The sequence below is a fragment of the Macaca fascicularis genome, chromosome 5 (genome assembly GCF_037993035.2).
Source record: "Macaca fascicularis isolate 582-1 chromosome 5, T2T-MFA8v1.1".
In the NCBI taxonomy this organism is placed as follows: Eukaryota; Metazoa; Chordata; class Mammalia; order Primates; family Cercopithecidae; genus Macaca; species Macaca fascicularis.
The window spans coordinates 9,175,568-9,199,512 of NC_088379.1; the positions used below are offsets into that span (position 1 = coordinate 9,175,568).

Consider the following 23,945-nt stretch of genomic DNA (forward strand, 5'->3'; position numbering starts at 1 on the left):
TGCCTTTTAGAGGGTTGAAGTAGAAAAAGATGAGGGGAAAAATAGTTCTTGAGAATCTGCTGTTTCCCTGGAGTGATGTATGGGATGCCTGTTATTGGTGCTTGCCCAACCTCCATCTTTCCTCTGGGAGGAGTTCCTCGAATTTCCACCAAGAAACCTTCCTGCCTGTCTCCACCTAACCATGGCTTCAGGAAACAGAAGGAAGTGGATGGATGTAAGATATATTTTGAAAGTAGAATAGGCAGGACTTCCTGGGTGATTGGCTCCAGGTTTGAGAACAGAGGGTGCTGCAGAAAGTGAAAGAAGAACACAGATTCCCAGGTTTCAGACGTAAGCAAATGGTCTGATGGAAGGAAATGAGGTGAGGAGGGGAGACACCCTCTGCTTGCGAGGTATTTATCTTCTTTCTGTTTTCTCTTTCTTTCTGGCTTCACAACTATCTTACTGATAGCATGGAGTGAGGATAGAATATATTATCAACAGCTACAGCTATTTATATTGATGATGAAGTTTCCAGACCTCAGTGCGCAAGATACTGATCTACATCATGCACTGACTCATTCAACAAACATGTGCTGAGTACTGGGCCCTGAGCTAGACACAGAGATGAACATACGGAACATAACCCTGGATCTCAAAGATCTTCCATCCACTGGAGCTGATAATGCATTGTGTCATTTAAGGATGCTCCTGGCTGCAAGTAACAGGAAACCTCAACTCAAAATAGCTGAACAATGAGGACACTTACAGAAATGCAAATTTACAGGAGTGGTGAGCTTCAAGGAAGGCCGATCTAGTGGCTCAGAATGGCCAAGAATCCAGGTGCCACCTGGTTGCTTCACTCTGCTTTCCATAGTTTTGACCTCATCCTAAGGCAGCATGCGCTCACAATTGTAGGATGGCTCCTGGTAGCAGTTTCGGCCACATGCTTTTCTATTCATGCATGGCTGGAGAAAGTAACGTCGACCTCTCATAGATCTCTTGGTGCTAAGAGGAACTTTCCCGGAAGCTTCTAACAAACTTCTCTTTATGTCCTACTGGGCATAGTTGGGGCACAGATCCCTTACTATACCAGTGTGGAATGGGACTCATCAGCCTGTACCTCTGCCCCTGAATTCCTTTCCTTTATCTCCTCCTCCCTACCTGAGTGAATGGGACCACCATTCTCCAGTTGCTCAGCCAGAAACCACGAAGTCATTCTTAACTCCTGCCCTTGATCCAATTTCCTCAACTAATCCACCCTCACTCATCCCTGACTGTTAGGGTTGAATTGTATCTAACCCTATACCTCCAGATTTATATACTAATGTCCTAACTCCCCATATCTCAGAATGGGTCCTTATTTGAAATAGGGTCACTGCAGGTATAATTAATGAAGATGAGGTCATATTGGAATAAGGCCCACCCTACTCCACTATGACTGGTGTCCTTTATAGAAAGAGGACACAAAGACAGACACTGGTACACAGTGAATTTTGTTCCCCTCCGAACTTCATATGTTGAAGTCCTAATACCTAGTACCTCAGAATGTGACCTTATTTGGAGAGTCTTTACAAAGCAAATAACATTAAAATGAGGTCATTAGAGTGGGCCCTAATCCAACGTGACTGGTACCCTGATAAAAAGGGGAAATGTGGAGATAGGCACAGGAGGAAGATGATGTAAAGAGGCATGGGGAGAAGATGGCCATCTGTGAGCCAGAGAGAGGGGGCTGGCACTGAGCCTTTCTTCAAAGCCCTCAGAAGGAACCCACTCTGCCAACACCTTGATCTTGGACTTCTGGCCTCTAGAACTATGGAATAACACATTTCTGTTCTTTCAGTCGCTCAGTCCATGGTACTTTGTTACAGCAGCTCTAGAAAACTAATATATTGCCTGGCTTCAAAAAGGCTTCTCACCACTTCCACCATTCCACCACTCAACTGGTCCAAACTGCCATCCCCTCACTGGGGCTACCAGGACACTGATTCCTGAGCCCTCATTAGGGTGCTACCAGCAGCCTTCAGAATGACCACTGTGTTCTCTCTCAGTGGCTGGACATTTACCTGACATTGACCACTTAGTCAATGTCAAGGCTTTATGTCCTCTATTGGACATTTATCTGCCTTTTAGGCTCACCAGCATCAGAAGCCCTCTTCCCACCTGGAAGACTTTGCTGCCTTAGAATCCTGAGTGGGAAACAGAGGACACATCACTACAGAAGCTAAACATGCCAGACATTCGCTCTCCCAGCATCCCTTGCAGCTGGAAGTGGACATGTGACTAAGGCTCAGCCAATCAGACGCCAGAACTTTGACCAAGGTGCTAGTGGGGCTAAGACGTGGGGCTGAGAAGGATTCTCCAGCAGCAGAGGGAGCTCTGGTGAGATTGGGTTTGGGGGCAGCAATGTCCTGTGCCAGCGGTGCAGTCAACAGCAGTGGTGGCTGCAGAGGAGCCCATAGGACCAGCTCTGGGAATGATTTAGGGTAGGATCTCCAGCTACAGAGCTTCCAAGCCAGGCTCTCCAGCCCTCCCACTGATCCTGTGGGCAACCTACTCTTCTCAACAACTTTTTCGGCTTTAATCAGATTAAGTTGATGTTGTTCCTTACAACTACAGAAATACAGAAACTCTAGCAAAGCACATAAATAATCTCACTTCACCCTCACGACAGCCCTAGTGGTAAAAGCCCTCATTTACAAACAAGGCGCCTGAGAGTTATATAACCTGCCCACAGTCACAGCTTATATGTGCTGGAGAGGCTTTTGTGCTGGAGCTGCCAAACTTCAGGGCACAAATGCAACTGCTCCACAAACTGAACTCTTGAACTCATGATTAAGATGTAAAAGTTAAGCAGATAAACCTAATGGTGCATTTATTGATTTAAGAGTAAATATTGGCTGGGCGCAGTGGCTTATACCTGTAATTCCAGCACTTTGGGAGGCCAAGGCAGGCAGATCACCTGAGGTTAGGAGTTTGAGACCAGCCTGGCCAACATGGTGAAACCCCATCTCTACTAAAAATACAAAAATTAGCTGGGTGTAGTGGCGCATGCCTGTAGTCCCAGCTACTCAGGAGGCTGAGGCTGGGGAATTACTTGAACCCTGGAGGCAGAGGTTGCAGGGAGCTGAGATTGCGCCACTGAACTCCAGCCTGGGTGACCGAGCGAGATTCCATCTAAAAAAAAAAAAAAAGTAATTATCAACTATATCAACTAAGCCTTTGCTATGGACTGGATACTCTGTCAGACCCCAGTGAATACAGCAGCAACTACCCCCAAGGACTACAGAGTCTAACAGGAGAAACAGTGATGATTGCTAAGCGCAAGGATTAGAGGGGCCACAGCAAGACAGGGGGTAGAGGCTGCCCCAAGAACTACTGCAAGTACCTACAGAGTAAAGACCCTTCAGAGAAGCTGGCATACGTAATGAGTATCCAGGACTTCACAGACACCCCTCCTGCCACCTGATGAGCAGGAGACCTCCGCATGTGCAAGGTCATTCTTGCACGTGAACTTGGTCCCTATGGCACTCTTAGACTAATTCAAGCAATTGCAGCTGTCTTGCAAGGAGTCTGGCTAATACCCACCCTGGAAGGCCTCAGTAATGACTGGTTTCCTGGAATTAATGTAAGGAAACGAAAAGGATGCTGATCGGGAGGAAATTTTCTCTTTTCCTTTGTGTTGGCACTGCACTCAGGAGCCTGGTGGCAAAAGAGGGTTTTCAGCTCACCCACTGCCAAGCATTGCTTTGGGAGTCTGTGCAAGTTTCTTACTGTGACGTCGGGAAATGGCCGACAGAAGCCTCTACAGACTCTGGAGGGGCTGGAAGCCTTGACACATAGCCTGGGTCCCCTGCAGGAACACTTTTCTCAAAAGTTCCCTGCAAGCTGTTTGTAAGCCAATGCTTGTCTTCCAGGTCTGAATTCAGCAATAGCCCAGGTGAAAGGCCTTGTTACCCCAAGGCTGAAGCCCGTGATGAAGTTTGCTCAGAGAATTCACTGCACAAACATTCCCCAAGCTTGAGATTTGTGAACCTCACATATGTGAACACATGACTGGTGATGCATGATACAGAATGGGTGCTTAAATAAGAATTTGTTTTGAGTTTTTGCTGTGTGGCAGTAACCATATAATAATAAAACAGGTAACCCACACATCATAGTTACAATATGCAGTGTACTATTCTAAGAACTGGAGGCATACTGACTCACTTCCTGCCCTCCACAAGGGTACTATTTGTTACCTCTGTTTTGGGCAGATGAGGTGTCTGAGCCACAGAGCCACAAGCAGCCCTCCCAACCTCACACCACTGGCATGCCCCAGGGAGCCAGGATCCAGAGTCCATCTCTTAACCATTACTTTTTCCAGTTCTAAGTGTAGAAAATACAAAGATGATGATATCAATACCTCTGTTTTAGGGGAGAAGAGGAGACATGGAATGAAGATTGGCTGACTGCTAAGTATGTATCAGACATTTGGATATCTCATCTCATTCAAACCTTGTAGCCATCCTGAGAAGTTTCATTCACAACAGAGAACTCTGGAGTGGAGAAACACATCCCAAAGCCATGCCAAAGATGGTAGAACTGCAGGGCCTGCTAGACCGCACAGTGCTCTTCTCTTCCTGGACACACTGCCAGGCCACCTTACCGAGTCCCTTGCATCTAGGTGGGGCCATATGACTACTTCTCAAGCAAGGAGTGTGAGTATAAGGGACATGTGTCACCTCCACCAAGACATTTTGAGTCTGTTTGCCTGCTCCACGCTTGCTCCTGTCAGCTGGCCAGCCGCAGAGGAACCAGCAGAGGACTCCAAAGTCCTAGAGAATGGTGGAACCACTTCACTTAAGGAATCGGGGTCCCTGAATGGCTTCATGGAACAGAGTGTTCCCGCGCATCTCCTTCAAATGAGGTGATATAAATGGAAACTTTCATTGTGTTAAAAGCCACTGAGATACAGGGGCTTGGTTCTTATAGCAGCAAGTTTACCCTGCTGACGTAATCAACCCAACTACAGAGCCCATGCCATCACAATTGCACTGTGACCTGAGGCTTCAAGAAGGAGGAGAGATTTAGGCCAAGTCATAAAGGCTTGGAGATATAAGCCTTTACCTAGAGCTTTCCTTTTATGTGTTGGGAGAACTTGCTCCTGTTTGAAGAAAACATTCTGCAATAAAAATTTGCTTTCAGACCACCGTGGTAGGTAATCTCTAGGCCTGCTTTGGGACATCTCACTCATTCGTATCTCACTTGGGATTCCTTGTATTACTTTTTCATTCAGCAAACAACCACGAGGCACACTCTTGTATCTTTCTGTCTGACTTCACAGGTCTGCTTCCTCACTACCAGGGGCCCAGCTTCCCATCCTGTCTTCTAGATACAAATTATGCTGTTTCTTGCCTTCAAGGAGTTCAAGATCTAGTGGAGACAGTAGCCAAGTAAACATACAATTATAACATGGAGTAAAAATGCCATGATAGTAGGAAGCCAAGAAAGGCTGTGGAATCCAAGTCAAGCAAGCAAGAAGGGCAGATGGAGTGGGCTCAGGTGGAGGATGACAGACAGAGTGAACAGAATTATTGAAGGTGCAGAAACTGGAGACCACAGGTTGCCACAGAGGAGCTGTAAAAGACACAGTGGGTTGGAAGGTGGCCCAGTAGAAGTTTGGAGGTTGCCTGTACCTGGCTTTGCCTGCCAGTCTCAGGAGTGTACACAAAATTCTGTGGGCACTGGGGAGCCATTGGAGGGTTTTAGCATGGAATTGACAGCTCTAATTTGTGGTTAAAAAGGTTCTTCATAGGTGCAGTGTGAAGGCCATTTCAGGAATTAGACTACAGGCTGCTAGGCCTGTTAGGAAGCTCCTGCAATTGATATAAGATGATGAGTCTGATCAAAATTGTTATGAGTTGATGCAGAAGTATTGATGTTACGGCTAGTACTAACTACAGCCTAAACCGCAAACAATTGAATAAGAGGCTACATGGTTAAAACAAAGGAGGCTTAACACAGAGCCAAGAGTTCTGGCTTTAACACTTGCTTGCACCACTGAGTCTTTCTGTGATCTTGGGTGATCTTCAGCAATCTGTGTGCCTCTCTGGCAGTGCTGTCAATGTTAAGGGTCCTTGGAATTGGCTTTATTCCACTCTCAGCTCTGCCGCTTCTTTGCTGGGTGACCTTAAGTAAGTTACTTAACCTCTCTGTGCCTCAGGTTCCTCATCTGTTAAATTGTTGCCCTCCTTAAAGAGTTATTGTGAAGATTTAATGAGAGAATGAAGATACAGCACAGTGCTGGGCTGATATGAAGTACATAATAAAAACTGGAAGTTGGGGTGGTTAGTGATAGTGTTGTTGATATTATTATTTCTATATTTGTAAAATAAGGGGACTAGACTCATTTATTTGTCAGATTCAAGAATCCACGAATCATTTACCATTATCTCCCAGGCCAGGAACATGGAGGCCAAGCTTCTGGACATAAAATTGAACTCTGCAATTCCCAGCCAAGAAGACTGGCTTAGAACATCTCCAAATAATAAAAGAAATTGCCAGACAATGGGAGGCAAATTATCTTGTAGCCTGTTTAACAATACTAATGTGTCTTACTGATTCACACAGAGCCTCTCATGAACTCCCTTGGAATTATTCTCAGGAGTGCTATAAAAATACACGGAAGTAGAACACTTGGTGGCCGGGCCAGAGCACACACACCATTGCATAAGAGAGGAAGTCATGCCACAATGCCTTAGGGTTTTATAAAGACAGTCTGCACCACTGAACACACTGCCACAGGAAAGAACGCAGTCCAGAAGTCCTTTAAAAAGTGCCTGTTGCTGAACCAGGCCCTCTGAAGTTAGGGCCACACAAGAACAAAATTCCACAATCCCAGCAGCGCTACCTAATGTAGCCTGGCTCCCCGAGGTAAGGCCTCCTGTGTAGAAAAGAGCTTGCACAGCAGGCCTGAGACTTCTCTTCCTAGAAAAACCTGCTGCAGGGTAAGCCCTGGGCTTGCATCTGGGAATCTAGATGTTGGAAGGGTTGCCACCGTTCCCAGATCTGGTAAGAGTGACTCAATGTACCTAAACTGTGCAAACAGTGTGGCTTATGCTGTCTCAGTATGGCTTATATCTGCTTTCTTTCTGGAAATCTGGAATTTTCTGCTTGCCAAGCAGAGAGTGCCTAGATGACCACCCCCCAATAAAAACCCTGGACTCCGAGTCTCTAATGAGTTTCCTTGTTAGACAAATTTTACATGAGTTGTCATAACTTGTTGCTGTGGGGACGAAGTGCATCCCGCGAGGCTCTGCTGGAGGAGTTCTTTGGAGCTTGCCCCTGGTTTCCTCTGGACTTCACCCCTGCACCTCTTCCTCTGCTGACTTAGCATTGTGTGCCACCATTGTGGGCAGTCATAGCTGTGAGCACTTCCGCATTCCTGTGCCAATTCCTGTGCCAATGCCTGTGACTCACGCCAGGGAATTATCCTACCTGAAGGTGGTGTTCGGAGCCCTCAGTACACCTCCCTTGTGCTAAGAAAAACACTCAGCTCCCATTTTGGCTTGACTTGATCATTGGGTATGCAGGTTTGTGGTATTTTTTCCTCCTCCCCAAGTGATTCTCCCGGAGGAGCCTGGCTGACTCACTGGGAAAGAGGCTCCTGTGCCTCTAGACACCTGAGACGATTTTGTTTCCACAGCTAGCTTTCAGAATGAAATGAAACATGATGAAAGAGGAGACATCAGTTACAAGCAACAGCCAGGGAAGTAAGGCTTTCAGAGCCTCCTGGGTTTCCCCTCATCCACCTTTGCAGTGAGGGGGCAGCCAAAAGCTTGGGTTTAATGAGGGGAAACATAAAGAAGGTAAATTTCATTGTCTGTTTGGCCCCAGGCAGAAGCAGAGAAGTGAATGCACTCCCAATATCGTTTTTATTCAATCACAATCCTGAGCCTACCTCCTGCTGGAACATTCTTCTGAGAGGTTGCATAGCTGTGTTTACAGGGGACAGTGCATTGACGCAGACTTGAGATGATATTTTGCTCTCCTTTTTGCATATCCTCCGGTTGGCCAGAATGAAAAGGGCAAACTGTTTTCATTACCAGTCAAATCACTTCTGGTTGCTTGAGGTAGCAGGGGCTCCATCTGCAACATCAATTCTGGAATAACTCATTTATAGAACGGGAATAAGAACCCCTAGCTTGTAGATGAGGCCACCAGAAGGATGAAGTGAGGTGTGTGAAGTCCCGAGCATGATGTCAGCATATAGCAGGTCCTCAGTAAATGTCAGGGTCTTCCTGTGGGTCAGAAATAGGGTGTTTCTAGTTTCACTTGTCTGGTTTGTTCACACCAGCTGTGCCACTCCCACATGCCCCTCCGAGTGCCCCCACCTCCCATCTTGCTGGATCAGCTATCCCCAGCTTTCTGGCTACAGAAACCACTGCCTCCACCGCACTAAGCTGAGCTTCCTTGAGACTTGATGGGACCAAGGTCCTTTCCCCATTTGGCTCAATAAAGGCATTTTTCTTGGAGAAACTTTATGAAATGAGAAAATTCTGTATCAAAGAGGCAGGCTGTCCAGCTCTAATCGCTGGGACCTCCAGGGCATGGCGCAGGAGGAGTTGGCACCCACAGCCTGGGACACCTGGATACCAACGCCCCAGGCTGGAAAAGGTCCCTGGGCCCTCATCAGTCAGCAGCTGTGCTGGCTCTGATCAAACCAAACCAAACAATGACTCACAGCTCCCCATTTAAACAATGCAGCAGCGTCTCATATTAGAGAAAAACTGATAACAACCTCAGAGGCCCACATTAGGAGGACAGGACATCACAGAAGGCAGCTCCACGCTGCTGTTCAACATCCTAGTGATGGAGGACTTTCAATAGCATAGAAAGGTGCTTACAAATAAATAGTAAGCCAAAAAAGAGAGTATTGAACAGTGTATATGGATGACCTTCAGATAAAGAACGGATTCAGATGAAACATTAAAAGCGGCCTCTGGATGGAGTCTGGGTTTTGACTGTGTTCAGGCCCAAGTGTACCGCCTATGGGCAGCCGTGGGCCAGTCACTCAATCTCTCCCTTATTTGTAAAATGGGGTTATTGGCATAATATCTGCCATATGGGACTGGTATACAAATGAGAGAGATCATCTGTCACACACAGAAGAATGTTTGTATGTGTAGCATCATTATCACATTTCTGTGCTGTTTTTTTTTTTCTTTCTAATGGAAGTCTGTTGCTTTTACAGTTACTGAGATAAAGTGAGACAAAGCAAGAGGTAAAAATGAAAAGAGCGGGGGGTGAGGGGACGAAACTCTGGGATTCGGAGATACCCATTTTGTAGACATAATTGCCCGTTGTTTCTGCAGTGACAAAATGCACAGGGTCCTCCTGTAATCTCAGCCCTCTTCCACAAAGTCTTGAGCCTACTATGCCTCTCCCTCACCCCAACCAGAACTTATGTCATTTGACACAGTCTCTGCTCATCGTTCCCTCCTGCTTTCCTTGAGAACGGGTCTCAGGTCACATCAGAGGCACCTGCCATGGGACATGCTTCTTTCTCTAAGATCGCCTGGGTTCCCGGAGCAGCCTGCTAAGATGGCATTGTGGGGTGGGATCAATTGAAAGCACCAGAACTTGCTTCTGGGTTCTCTCTCTCTTGGTTCACCTGAATCTTCTTTGATCAGGTTCTAACATCTGCCGCTAATTGGGCGGCTCTACCCTTATAGAGAGAAATGTTGATTTTGCTTTTTATTATCATTTGTTTATCTGCCTTTAGGGAAGGAGCAGAGAGAGGAAAATAATAGAATATACCATTTATGCTGGGAAATGTATGAGGAGTCAAGTTAATTGCTCTACAGAAACCCTGGGCTTGAACATTAACACCATGGGGGATGAGCGTCTGTGTCTCCCCTCCCAAGAAGACAAAACATTGCCAACTCAAAAACCACTGGAAAAGTGAGTAATTTCTTATCAAAGCCAAGCCATTCAGTATTATTTGTGTGGCTGCCAGTGCTGTTTCAAATAAATCCTAATTTATATTGGATGGTGTGGGGCCAGTGAGTTAGACTCCTAAAGTTAAGTTCTCATTCATTCTTTCTCACCCTTTCCTTCCCTCACTCACTAATTCATTTAATAAACATTTTTTGAGTATTTTCTGTTTATAACATGCATTTGTGTAATGTACATCTTATATATCCAGTAGACAATTGTATAATAAACTTTGGCTGGCTTTTGTCTCTGGTTCTTAGGAGGTAGCCTGTGAATTCTTGGGACTTCTTGAGTTATTCATGGCAGACCTCTCAGAACCCCCTTGATAGTGTATGTTAACAAGATACACTATCAGGTATCAGATACACTATACAGGATGGGGGTTGGCCATGCCAGAAAGACCAGCCATGTGATACAGGGTTGGGGCTTTGAGCCGAGTGACATCAGCCCTACCTCCAGGGAAGAGAGGAGGACCAAAGATTGAGTCCAACCTTATGGCCAATGATTTGGTCAATCACATCTACATGATGAAACCCCAATAAAAACTTGGAACACTGAAGCCTGGGTGAGCTTTCCTGGTAGACAGCAGTCTGTGGGTGGAGAGAGAACACCAGAGCTGGAATCCTTCCAGATCTTGCCCTGTGATCTCTTCTTGTGGCTTATTCTGATTTGTATCCTTTTTGCTATAATAAAGCTGTAATTCTAAGCATAGCACTTCCTGAGTTCTGTGAGTCATTTGAGCAAATTACCAAACCGGAAGGGGTAGTGAGAACCCCCAAATGTGTTACCATATGCTCAGGGAACCCCTGAGCCTGTCGCTGGTGTCTGAAGTGAGGCCAGTCTTGTGAACCACTGTGCTCTTAACCTGTGAAGTTTGGCCTAAATGGCTAGTTAGCATCAGGAGTCATGGCGAAGCTGTGTGCAAGGTACTTTAATAGACGCCAGGGAAACAAATGAACAGTATTGTTTTGGGTGACACTTTGATCTGTACAATCCTAACTTTTGCTAAGCCTCCAAGCATTTTCCCCAAGCTACAGGCTAGGAACTGCACAAACAGGCACCAAGTTCACTCTCTATCCTTGTGAATAGCCCTGAACTGTCCCTCCCACCTCACCTTCTGTTCCCCCAACCGCTGCATTCCCTGTTTGCTTTCTCATTTTTATTTTCACTCATGCCTCCTATTCAACACACTCATTACCTCAACTTTGGTGCTTTTCTCTTGGTGACTTTTCTTAATGTCCATCCCCAAGTGGTCATTCTGCCTAGGCTGGCTGTTCTCTTGGGCTCACTGCAATGTGGGTTCCTCCTACAGTCATGGGAAGTGCATGAGTCCTGGGTCAGGAATCCATCCAGGTCTATCACCTCAATAGTTGCTTCTCATGGATCAGCTACTCTTGAACACCACACCCCTTGGCTTGTTTTTTGTCTTGGTTGGGCCCTTTTGGACTGAAGTCTGGGCTTCATATTGTCCGCCCTGCCACAGACCTTGCATTTCTTTAGAACACTGCTTCCATAATCTTCCTATGGGCTCTGTGGACAACACCCATGAGCAAGAGGAGCTTTGATGCTTTGCCCAGGCACTGGGTTTGCCCAGGCACCATCATCATGCTTTGCCCAGGCACCGTCATCCCACCCAGGCCTTTATCAGCACTGTCTGCCCATTTCAGTCCCTAGAGAATGGCCCTTGGGGCTCAGAACCCCCCACTCCAGTCTGTGGGTCTCCATCCAGCCCTCAACAATCTCTCAGGTGGATTCTAGACACTGGGTGCTCACAGGTACCAAGAGGACTTCTTTCAGCACAACTCTGGCAATCATCCCAGATGACTCTAGCAGTATAATGAAGCAGGTTCCAGGCACGGCAACATTTTCCTACCAAAGGTCAAGGATTACAATGGCATAAATCTGAAGCCATTTGCAAGGATTCAGGTGAGCATATTTGCATGCATGACTGTCTGAAAATTCAGGCTGCATTTGATTGGTATGCAAATTAGCCCTGAATTTGGCAGTCTTTTACAATAACTTCAGGATGTTTTAGACAGACAGGTAGGTAGATGGATAGACAGAAAGATACAACTATGCCAATTAGAGCTAGTCACCGGAAACAGAAAGGACAAAGCCTAGACAATCAGCAAAACATGAACAAAAGAAAGGAGATTAGAAAGCAAATATCTTCAGGAAGATTTAGGTGCTCGCATTTAGATGCTATGCAGCACAGGCTGTGGATTAATTATTCAGCCAGCCAGCCCTCTGCCCAGAGGGACTAATGACACAAGGAATCTACAAGAGCCTCCTCCCTTTCCTAAAACTTCTAGCACAGTGGTTAGCCAACAATTGGCCAGCAAGTGAAATCCTAGACCACCATCTATTTCGTAAACAAAATTTTATTGGCACAGACCCTGGCCCATTCATTTACATATCATCTATAAATGCTTTATCTCTACATAGCAGAGCTTAGTAGTTGCAACACAGGCCATATGGCCAACAAAGCAAAAACCATGCACTATCTGGACCTCCACAGAACATTTGCTGGACCTTCACAGAACGTTTGCCGACTCACAGAATGCAGCAGATCAGCCTAGTGGAACAGAAAGAAGGGATACTCGGGAATTACACAGACCAGGGTCCAAGTCCCCATCTGTGAACATGGTGGAGGCGGTCCTAGAATTTTTCCATAGGACAGACTCACAGCTGGCAATTTGTTTGAGAGTGAAGAGACCTAAGGACTTGCCTTGGACTCACTTTAAATTTAAATTTATCCATTTGCTCATTTAGCAAATATTCTTTATGAATGCTTACAATGTGTCAGCCATTGTTCTACGTGCTGACACTGCAGAAGCAAGGACCTTTCTAAAGTGAAAGGAAGGATGGACAGGAAGTAAAGGAATATATCGTATCTCAGCTAGTGTTAAATACCATGAGAAGAAATAAATTCACTGAGGGCTAAAGTGTGACAGAGGGGCGCCATTTTGGATAGGCTGGTCAGGGAAGACATTTCTGAAGAGGGAACATCTGAGCAGAGGCCAGAAGTAACCAAAGGAAAGTGCACAGGAAAATCAGAGGAAGAGCACTGCAGCCAGCAGGAGCAGCATGCAAAAAGGCCCTAAGGTTCCAGTGTGCAGTGTGTTTGAGGGCAAGCAAGTGGGGAGAAGGTTGTGTAAATGGAGAAGAGGGAGTGAGCGGGGAAATGATGATAGAGTGGTCACAAGGCCCCAGGTACCGTGTAGGTCACCACAGTCTGGCTTGTTTTCTAGATATAGCAGGTTTTGAGCGGAGGGACAATACATTCTTCCTTCATTTGTCAAGGATCCCTTTGGCCTCTGGGTAGAGAATAAACTGTAGGAACCAGAGTGGAAACAGAGAAACCAGTTAGGGTTTAGTCTAGAGAGTGAACAGAGCCTAGCTACTGTGGTGTTCATCATGGTGATCAATGCACCAGCACAGCACAGATAACCCTGAGTTTCAACAGCTAAGGACAATAAGAACCTCTTGCCTGTTCATGCAAAGTCCAGTGTGCATTTAACGGTTCTCTGCCATCCAGGGAAAGAAAGAACTGAATATCCTGAGGGATGCTGCCAAAAACCAGGCCTCATGCAGCCTATCAGCACCTCTGTTCACATCCCACCCACCAAGCTGGCCAAGGACTATTGTGGATGCATGAGGCGCAGGTGTTCTCTTCCAAATGGGGCACGAAAAGTAGTCAGATCCTGGGGATTCTTGGAAAGTTGGGTGGCCAGGAGGCACATCCAGGTGATCGTGTTGAGGAGAGGTCAGTGGGAATTTTTAGGAAGTGTCCCATCCCTGAAACTTGGATGCATTGGCTTCCCTCAGCCTCAGTTTCCTTGCCTTTAAAAGGGGGTTAGTGATGGCTCCCTTGCAATATTGTAACAAGGATCCAATGTGTGCACAATTCAGAACTCGGCCAAGTGCAGAGCTAGTGCCCAGAGGTGAGTAATTTTTGTTTTCAGCATTACAGAAAGTTTCCAAATATCTGAGGAGAGAGGAGCACCGAGAGTTTTTAAGGTTGAGGCTGCCACGGCAGCTACTGCATGGATTGTTCTAATGGTGCAAGCTGCCTCCCCCGAAGGTAAATGCCCACGGCCTGCAGTCTGTGCCCTGATCACCTGGGCCCCCAGTTATCCAACAGCTGGAGAGGCGAAGCTGGCTGGGCCAGGGACTTGCGAGACTGGGCCGGTGCTAAAGACAGCATCCCTTCCCATGGGGCGGCATCCACACACCACCCCCTGGTGGCAGCCTTTGTTCATCATGTCTGCGAGCAGACACCCACCCAGCACCCAAAGCAGCACTAATGTCTGCACCTCTTCCATTCCAAGGGTTTCTTTCTTCTTCTCAAGAGCCCAGCACCCCAGGTGAAGCCTCGCTCTCGCACCGCAAACCCCCACCAGGCTTGGGTCCTTCCAGCCTGCGTTAGATCCCATTCCTTAGAGTCTCTGCTCTGTTCCTGGTCTCCCTGGTCCTGGGGCTGCCTCACTCACCCATTCCTATGCCCACTGCAAGGGGAAGAGAGAATTCGAGGTGATCACTGGACGCTGGGCTGAGCTCCTCCAGCATCACGTCTCCTTTAATTTCACAGCGACCTCACAAGGGGCTCGACGCCAGCCCTCTACAGAGGCACCTACGTGGGGAGCTGGGATTCTGTGCAGGCCTGCTCAGCTCACGCTCGGGGTGGTCTCCACCTCGGGAGGGCCTCCCAGGGTGAGCCTCGGCCCTCAGCCTGCTCACAGCCTGGGTGGTGCCGGATCATGCTCCTGTTCTGGCCTCCGCAACCTTTCTGGTCTGGCCTCAGCTCCCCTTTCCAGCCTCTACCTCTCCAGCCCCTTGGGCCCCACATCCAGTTACCCTTAGGTCTTCACCATTCCCAGAAAGCCTCGAGCTTTCTCTTTCAAGCCCCAGAGAGGCCCGACTGACCTCCCCAAGTAGAATAAAGTCCTTCAGCTGTCCTGTGGCTCCATGCAGCCTGCCTCATTGTCTGGTATTTATTAAGCCTCTGTGACTGCTGCTGGTCTGGGGGCACCTCAAGGACATGGACGTATGTCGTATTCATCTTTCTACCCCAGACACAACAAGGTCAACACCCAGGGAAGGGTGCTGAAGGATTGCCTGAAGAGTGATCCCTCTCTTCTCACAAAGCAGCACGAGTAAACAGAAAACATCAGGGCCTTTAGGCCGAGCAGAGCAGAGGTTACAGGACCGCAAACCCCACAGGGAGGGAAGAGTTTGGGGAGTGATTCTAGCCAATAATAAAGCCGTCTCTGGTTTCTCAGTTGGATCAGGTCCTTTATGAGGATTGCTCTACGAGATCCCTGAGGGAGGGAGGGGTCGGGACAGGATTCAGACGATCACAGGTTTCTACCTATAACACGACGGCAGCATCATCCACCTTGTCCTTGAGCCCCTAGGTTGTTGCAGTGAAACCTTGCCCTGTCTTTTGGTTGGTAGATGGACAGGTAAGCAGCCCTGGGCTTGCTGTGGCTCCTCCCATCTCCCCTTGTTCCTCTTTGCTTTCATCGATCATGTTAAACTCCCCCACAGCTGGACTGCTGGTGCCTGCCATTAATGGTCAGGGGCAGGAAGGAGCAGCGGAGCGCAGGGCATGGGTCTTGGATTCAGACAGACCTGGGTTTGAATTCCAGCACTGCCACCTCCTGGCTGTGTGATCCTGGGCAAGTTGCTTAAACTCTGAGCCTCTGTTTCTTTGTTCATGAAATGAAGGTAACATCAATAATTAACTACCTTGAGCCGAACTGTGTCCCCTCCAAAAATGTTGCATGACATTTTTGTTGCAAGGATGGCGCATGTTGAAGCCCTAACCCCGATGTGATGGTATTTGGAGGTGAGGCCTTTGTGAGGTTACTGGGGTTAGCGGAGGTCATGGGGGTGGCCTCATGGTGGGATGAGTGTCTTTTACTCCCTTGCACTTTTCCTCCCTCTGCTGTGTACAGACAGTGAGAAAGAGGCCGTCTGCAAGCCGGAAGGACGGTCCTCACCAGACAACGAATCCACTGGCACTTTGATTTTGGATTTCCAGGTTGGAGAAGTATGGGAAAATAAATGTCTATTTCTGAAGACCCCAGCCTGTGCTATTTTGTTACAGCCAAAGACACTGACGTCTCAGTATTTCTGAGAATGGAATGCGCCTGGCACGCAGTACATTTTGGCAGAGTTGATGAGCTGGTGATCACAGTCTCTGCTCCTCTTCAAAGACAGACGGCACATGCAGGGAAGTAGCTGCCCAACTGGGGATGACACTTCCCAGCCCCTGGATCTGGGCAGATGGCTCAGTCCTGGACTCAAGGCCTTCTCGGGGTGCTTGCTCTGGGCTCCTGTAAAATATGCATGACGAGCCATGGTCTCGAGGCTCAAAGGACATCAGGCTAAAAAGTGCCTCGTGATGTCTCAAGACTGAACACCTTGCTGTTCATGCTGGCCACAGAGGTAGAGCTCTGATAGCCCGAACAAGAAGTCCCGTGGCCTAACACTGGCTGGCACAGAAAGGATCTGTTTTAAAAATGACTGAAAATGTGTCTGATGCCTGGGAAACCAGAAGCCCACCCAGGGCCAAACTCTGGCTCCACTTGCTATGTGACTGTGGGCAAGTCAGTGAACAGTGTGCCTCAGTTTCCTCATCTGTAAAATGGGGATAATAATGATCCATACCTCACAGGGCTGTCATGAGGGTGCACTGAGCTGATTAATGCGTCAAAACTGCATGGAGGAGGGCCTGCACCTCATGCGGGCTTTTTCCATCTGTGCTGTTACTGATGCTGTCATAATATATGTTATTCATCTTAAGAAACATAAAGGCCACCCTGGCTGTGTAGGTCTTCAGAAATCCCCTCCTCTCCCGAAATGGAGGGAGGGCATGTTAAACCCTCTTTGTCTGGCTTACCACGGTCTTTCCCATTAAATACCTCTAAGCTCTGGCCCCTCCTGTCCTTCTCACTGACATCAAAGTTGCTTTTCTAAAAAACAGTGAGCATATTAAATAAGTAAACAAATAAGGCGGCACGTGTTCTCAGGACCTCCTGAGGCTGTGTCATAGTTAAAGAAAAACAAATTTTAATTTAAAAAACTGTGAGTTGTAAACCCCCACCCCCATGAAACTGCCATGGTTCCCCAGTGCCCAAGACTAAAATCCTGATCCTCAGCCTAAGATCTTAGGCCCTCTTCTTTTGACTTCATCCTGCTTTTCCACCTGTTCTTTCATCCCAGCTCCCCATTCCCCCTAGGTACTGGCACATCACACGCTATTAACTTCCTACTATGCCACCATGTGGGCACAGTCGGGCCTTTGGGTGTGTGCTTCAGCTCCCTACCTCCCTGTGACACCTGTGGAAATCCTACACATCCCTCATGGCTCAGCTCAAATACCACCTCCTCCAGGTTGTCTTCCCTGATCCCCAGAGTTGGACACATCATAAACTTTCAACAATGCTTGCTAAATGAATAAGTGAGTAATGGGATTGCTCCTTCCTCATGTTCCCACAGTCAGTGCTTGAACCCATAACATTCTATCCCAGGTGCAAGTTTCACATATCTCTGCTCCACAAGCCATGAGCGCAAAGGATCTGCCCCCTCTCACCTGGATGTTTTGATGAACTTTCAAGATGAAGCAAGAGTCCAAATTCCTAGCCCTCTTTCAAAGACAAATATGGACAAGTCAGATCCCCATCTTGAGATGACGCCACAATGACAAAATCAAAGATCACCGACTGTTGCCAGTGCTTGCTGAAGCCATCTAGGCCCCCTGGTTTTCAAACTGTTTTTAGCAACAGAACTGAACAATGTCAAATAATTAACAAACTTTTTCAACATAGAACTGATCTGCGCAAATAGTGCTTAGATCCCTGAGGCACCTCTGCAAAATTCCAGGGCTCCTGGGAACCTTTGAGGCTCACGGGCCCAGGCTTCCCCTGTGTTTTATACACAAGGATGCCCGACTCCCAAGCAAGGAAAAGCCTGGAAGGCACTCGGGGCTGTCCTCAGCCTGCTTCCTGTCTGCCCCCAAAACAGCCTGTGTGCTCCAAGAACCTGGAGCTCCCTACATTTCCCCAGATGTGTCCTACAACCCGGCCCCCATCCATCACTCCACCTTCCAAACTTGCTCAGGCATCACTTCCTGCAGGAAAGCTTCCCTTAACCCTTCATCCTGCCCTTACCCGTGGGTGGTGGTGGGTCAAAACCAAAGCCAGCACCCACAGGATAGCACCTAAACCTTACAGCCTAGGTAGGCGGGACCCAACCTTTAACTGCAAACCAGAGGCACAATGTGAAGAGGGCCTGGGAGAATTGCACCTGGATCTGATTTCAGAGTAAACCACAAGCCAAAGACGGGTCTTATCCAGCAGATACCTGAGTGGCCTCTGGTTGTAATTTAAAGTCAACAACAACAGGCCGGGTGCGGTGACTCAAGCCTATAATCCCAGCACTTTGGGAGGCCAAGGTGGGCAGATCGCTTGAGGCCAGGAGTTCCAGACCACACTGGCCAACATGGCGAAACACCATCTCCACAAATACAAAAATTAGCCGGGTATAGTGGCGCACGCCTGTAGCCCCAGTTACTCGGGAGGCTGAGGCCGGAGAATCACTTGAACCCGAGAGGCAGAGGTTGCAGTGAGCCGAGATCCCAACACTGGACTCCAGCCTGGTGATAGGGTGAGACTCCATCTCAAAGATTAGATAGATAGATAGATAGATAGATAGATAGATAGATAGATAGAATGAATAGATAGATAGATAGATAGATAGATAGATAGATAGATAGATAGATAGATAGGATAGATAGATAGATACGAACAACAACAAAACAAATCAAGAAAATGTCCAAGTTTCCATGCATAAGGCCCCTCCTGCTCCTTTCCCCGGCATTAGGGGCCAAAGGACAGCTCCCCACCCCACCCCGGGACTTCCGAAGCCCCCTCTCATCGAGTCTCCCAACGTTCTCTCAGGACACCCACCCTCCAGCCGCAAGAACTGTCATTCCCCGCCCCCTGTCCCCGTGTCATCATTGTCTGTTTTTGTGCCTACCCGCCGCCCCCCCCCGCCCCCCCCCGAGCGGGGCCTGGTGTCTGTCCCTGCGGTGTCCGGCACGAGACGGGGCGCTGGAGCCCAGGGCCCTTGCGCACCCGAAGGTTTCCGCGGGGCCGCAGTGCCCTCTGCCGGGCCTTGGCGCGCACTCACCGGGGCGGGGGCGTTCACCACCGACAGGCTGTAGCCGTAGAGGAAGGAGGAGCCGAAGGCGCCCGCGAGGGAGGCCACGAGGAGCGAGCAGGACCAGTCCTAGGCGGAGAAGAAATCACGTCAGAGCCGGCACCGGGCGCGCAGCCAGGTCCGAGGGAAGACCTGGAACGTTCCCTCAGCTGGGGGAGGCCTTCCGGGGGAGAAGTCGTTGTCCTTGGCTGGGATGGAGGCAGAGAGAAGAGACGCAAATTGAGGGCCTGCAGACAGGGTTCCGGTCCGCGTGCGCAGGCCGGGCGCCCTCAGGTTTAGCGGCCACGCCCCTGCCTTCCTTCCGGGTTGCGTGAGGATCCCTGAAACGCAGTTTTCAGCAGGTGCTCTGAGCAGCTCCACATGATCCTTTTCGCGAATTTGGCGAGTGTCCGACCCGGACAGAAAAATGCAAAGCCAGACTCCAAGCGCTATCAGCCAGGCGTGATTCTAAGCACTTTCTGAGCATTGTCTCTGAGTCCTTAGATCAGTGCTGTTATATCCTGTATTACAGGTGAGGAAAGAGGGGCACGGAGCGTGGCTGGTGCTATCTGTGATGGGGACTGAAGTCTGGGTGGCCTGGCTTCAGTGCCCCTGTAGTCACCACTGCACAGTCCCCTGCTGACTCGTCACCTGAGTGCAGTGTCCAGGGGCCTGAGGTTGCTGACCACCACACAAATGTGCACACACACACACACACACATGCACATACTGTTCTAGGCTGAGGTGTCAAACTACAGGGGCTGGTCCAAGCCTTGGGACAAGGGCATGCAGACATAGAGATGCAAGGTTTGGCACAGAGAACAGGGTGTCTGCCTTGGTGTTGTCCTGTCCTGCAGCCCCATCTAAAGACAGCCACCACCAGGACAGGGCCACAGGGCAGAAACACCTGGATCCCTGGCAAAGGCTGACAAACTGGCACAAGCCAGGGCAGGAGGGACGGCCATCCTCAGCTGGTGGGGGAATATGGGCCAAGTGGACAGGGACCAGGTGCTCCAGAATGCACTTTCTTTGCCATCATTTGACATATTTGTGAGTGTGTGTGTTTTGTAGGCGCCAGGCCCTGACAGCGCTGTGGGGATGCAGCAGTGAAGAAGACAGATGGGTCCATGGTTCAGGGACCCGAATCAGTCAAATCCCATCTGGAATGGAATGTGGGTCTCTAATGGCCACTTCCCTGCTCTGCCCATCTCGTTTGTCTCCTCTAGTGCTACCAGCCACAAGATAGAGCTTTGGGGCTTTGAGCCAAGTGATATCAGCTTTACCTCCAGGGACGGCCCCATCCGCTGTAGGAGCCTGATCAAGTGACTTGACTTTTCTGGGGCTCAGCTTACCCACCCGTGAAATGGGATCTCAATAGCAGCCCTGGCCACATATGTTGTTGAGGAGCTGCTGCAGAGGAGGTGCTCCGTAGAGGCTGCTGATCACATGCGGGGGCAAGAGGGAGCATTTATAAGCCTTGGGGATGGGTGCTGCCAAGTGAAATGTAGGACCAGAATATTTTTCTACAATGAGAGGAGCTTGAGCTGAATGGGGATCCCCAATGGAACAGAATCACATTTCAGATGAAATGCCTGTTGTCTATCATTCTTTCTCTTTAAACCTATCCTCTGAGTCTTAGCACAGATACCACTTCTTCTGAGCCCCTGGACTGTGCCATCGTTTCTGTGCCCTGTGCCTTCTTTGCTCCCAGCCCCGATGTCCTTAGAGGACACAGACTCCTCCCTTATCTGCACCCCATCAGATTGGGAGCACCTGGTGTGAAGTGCCCCTGCCAGAGGCTGGTGAAGGGCCCGTGGGGGCCGTCTCCTCCTGCCTCAGCTGTGCTCCCCGGAGCCCTCTGCCTGTGTGGCCCGCCTGTGCCCTCCACCCGCTCCCCACTCACTGCAGGGGCAGAGGGCGCCCGCTGACCGACGGCGCTGCTGCCCGTGCCGTGCCCCAGGGAGGGTAAGAAGAGGGACACCACCATACAAGCACGGGGCAGGGCAGTCTGCCACTATAGCCTCGTTCCATGTACACACCCAGCCTACCAGAGACACTGTTGCCTCAGTCAGCTGGGGCTTGGAGAGAGTATGCCAAAGTCACACAGATGGAGAAGTGCAACTCAAACTGGGGCCTCCCTGCCTCAAAGCCCCAGATCCCCCAGCCACACGCTGCCAGGCTGGGGCTGAGCACTGTCACATGGCTGCCACCCAGGCCTGCCCTACCCGCAGCCCTCCAGCCATGCAGAAAAGGTGTCTGTATTTACCTTTCTTCTCCCCCCACCTGGCACCCCGCTCCTCAGGTGGTCACACTCCAGCAGTGCCCTCCCTGGCCCTGGAGGCCCGGCATGGCTGGTGTCATCTGTGAGGGAAACTAGGCCCAGTTCCTTGGAATTCATATTTTGTTTCCTTGCCACAGGTCTCGGTGACCCAGCTGATGGCTCAGTCCAGGGACCCCGGACTCTACCAAGGCATCTCCGTGAATGAGGAGGCAGAGTCCACTTGAAGGAGGGCAGGAATTCCCGACAGGAAGTGTGGCAATTTGATCATGCCTGAACAGGAAACGGGGCAACATTTTTTCCCTGCTCCCAGGTTATTACAACGACGAAACAGTCCAAAAGGGAAATCTGTCCTCTCCAGGATTACCACCCAGGGGGTGGAATTTTTTTTTTTTTTTCTTAGCATCTTTTTATTTTTCTCTCTTAACAAAGCCTGGAGCAGGGTGACTGCCATTAATCTAGGATACCTCCCTAATGCTTGAAACAGAATGGAGAGGTGGCTGAATTTGACACAGAAGCCTGGATACAGCTCTGCCCCTGACTCCTCCTTTTTTTTTTTTTTTTTTTTTTGACCGAGTCTCTGTCTGTTACCAAGGCTGGAGTGCATTGATGCAATCTCTGCTCACTGCAACCTCCGCCACCTGGGTTCAAGCAATTCTCCTGCCTCAGCCTCCCGAGTAGCTTGGACTACAGGCCGTGCGCCACCTCGCCTGGCTGATTTTTGTGTTTTTAGTGGAGACTGTGTTTCACCATGTTGGCCAGGTTGGTCTTGAACTCTTTACCTCAGGTGATCTGCTCGCCTCAGCCTCCCAAAGTGCTGGAATTACAGGCGTGAGCCACCACGTCCGGCTGACTCCTCCATTTTTTAACTGTGTGTCCTCAGGCAAGTCACTTTATTCTCTGAGCTGCCACTTCTACCACTGCAAAATGGAATATTGACCCCACTCTGACTGTCCTACAGACTTATTCTGAAGCTCAAATAGAAAACAGCCAGCCCTGAGTGGCGTGCTGGAAATGAGCGTGGGCTATCCTGGAGCCTAGGACAAAGGCGAGGGCTGTGGGTTTGGAAGAAAAAGAATTCGCCTCTTAGTCATTCCTCCGTCCTGCTCATTCAGCACTGGCTGACGGGACATGTCCTGTGTGCCAGCCCCAGGCTGGCTCAAGGACAGTGTTGAGAAGGCGAGGACCTCATGCACGCCAGGAGGTTGTGGGAATCAATTCATCACATGGCCATGTTGCCTCAGATGCCAGAGAAGCACCTTCAATTTTGGCTAGGACAGTTCGTTACCAGAAGCAGAGAGCAGTGCAGAGGCTGGGCCAGAGCCAGGGACAGGCTTGGTGAATGCACAATGTCCAGGAGGCAAGGTGGGGCTCAGTCCACAAAAGAGAGACCAAAAAGTTAGCAAAGTACGTTTAGTAAGAAGCACACACTAACATAAAAGGTGTGAAGTACAGCAGACATGCCAGGAACCTGGAATGCGAAACGCACACGGAAACATCCAGCCCCGACGTGCATGGTGGTGGGAATGTGGCTGCTCACAGCAAGTGGGGAACCAAGACTTGCAAAAAGGAAGACGACCCCTCGGGAGTTAGGCTGGGGATGTATTGAGCACACCAGTCATTCAGTGCAATCGTCCTTCTGCATATTAATCTGTCAGGCACGCCCCTGGGAGAAGCAGCTATTTCTTTAACTGGATTTCAGCTGTGCAGCCTGGTTTCCTCATTGAGTGGTGGGCCTAGAGCAGCATTCTGATGTGCACATCCTTAATTACAACATGGCCTAAAAAGGCAGGATTCCCCAGGACAGCATGGAGGAGGCACCACACCAATCTCAGCTGGATCTTGGAGACCCCCTGGAGGAGGCGGCTTCTGAGCAGATGGAGAAGGATATGGGGTGAGAGGGCAAGGAGCCAAGGCCTGCAGGCACAGATGCCTGCAGTGTGTGGGAGGAAGTGAAATTGTCAGTGGAGCATGGTTGGGGCCTGAAGTGCAGGAGATGGGCAGAGGAGGGGCAGGGACAGCCGCATCCCTGTGCATGGAGGGTCCCTCTGCCCCTATGCTGTCCTGATGGGGACTGCGTTTTCATCACCTCGTTTACCCTCCTCATCCCGTTGCTGTGACTCCCCTCTGTATACCCTCCCTGTTTCCTCATCTGTAACAGTGGGGACCTCACCAGATTTTGCTAAAGTGCAAATTGGATCAGGTGACCCCTCATCCCATTAAAAATTGCTTCGTAGTTCTCTGTTGGGATTGCAAATTCAAAAGGCACCAGGAATTAGAGTGTTGACATGAATGTGTAACTACAGCTGGACAGAAAGTAAGAGGGGGGGATGGGTCCCTCCCGGACCCAGATGGCAGCTAACCAGGGCTCCTGGTAGCCAGAGCACTTGCCTCACCTTCAGCTCATATTACACATGCACAGGACTTTCCCAAGTGTGTTCACATTCATGATACCATCCAGTCCTCAGAGGAACTATTAGACCTACATTTTGGTGCAACA

At 49.3% G+C, this 23,945-nt stretch overlaps 1 protein-coding gene and 1 long non-coding RNA gene across 2 annotated transcripts in view; one reads left to right on the top strand and one right to left on the bottom strand.

The window, feature by feature from the left end:
- Positions 1-23,945, bottom strand: part of SLC2A9 (solute carrier family 2 member 9) — a 197,713-nt gene that overhangs the window by 163,949 nt on the left and 9,819 nt on the right. Inside the window, 3 exon segments of the mRNA XM_065544614.2 lie at positions 7,925-7,959; positions 17,561-17,614; positions 19,159-19,257. Coding sequence (XP_065400686.1) covers positions 7,925-7,959; positions 17,561-17,614; positions 19,159-19,257 — 188 coding nt within the window.
- LOC141410280 (uncharacterized) lies at positions 19,336-23,681 on the top strand. Its single transcript, XR_012434662.1, has 2 exons — positions 19,336-19,699; positions 21,586-23,681. It is a non-coding gene; the product is annotated as an uncharacterized lncRNA (long non-coding RNA).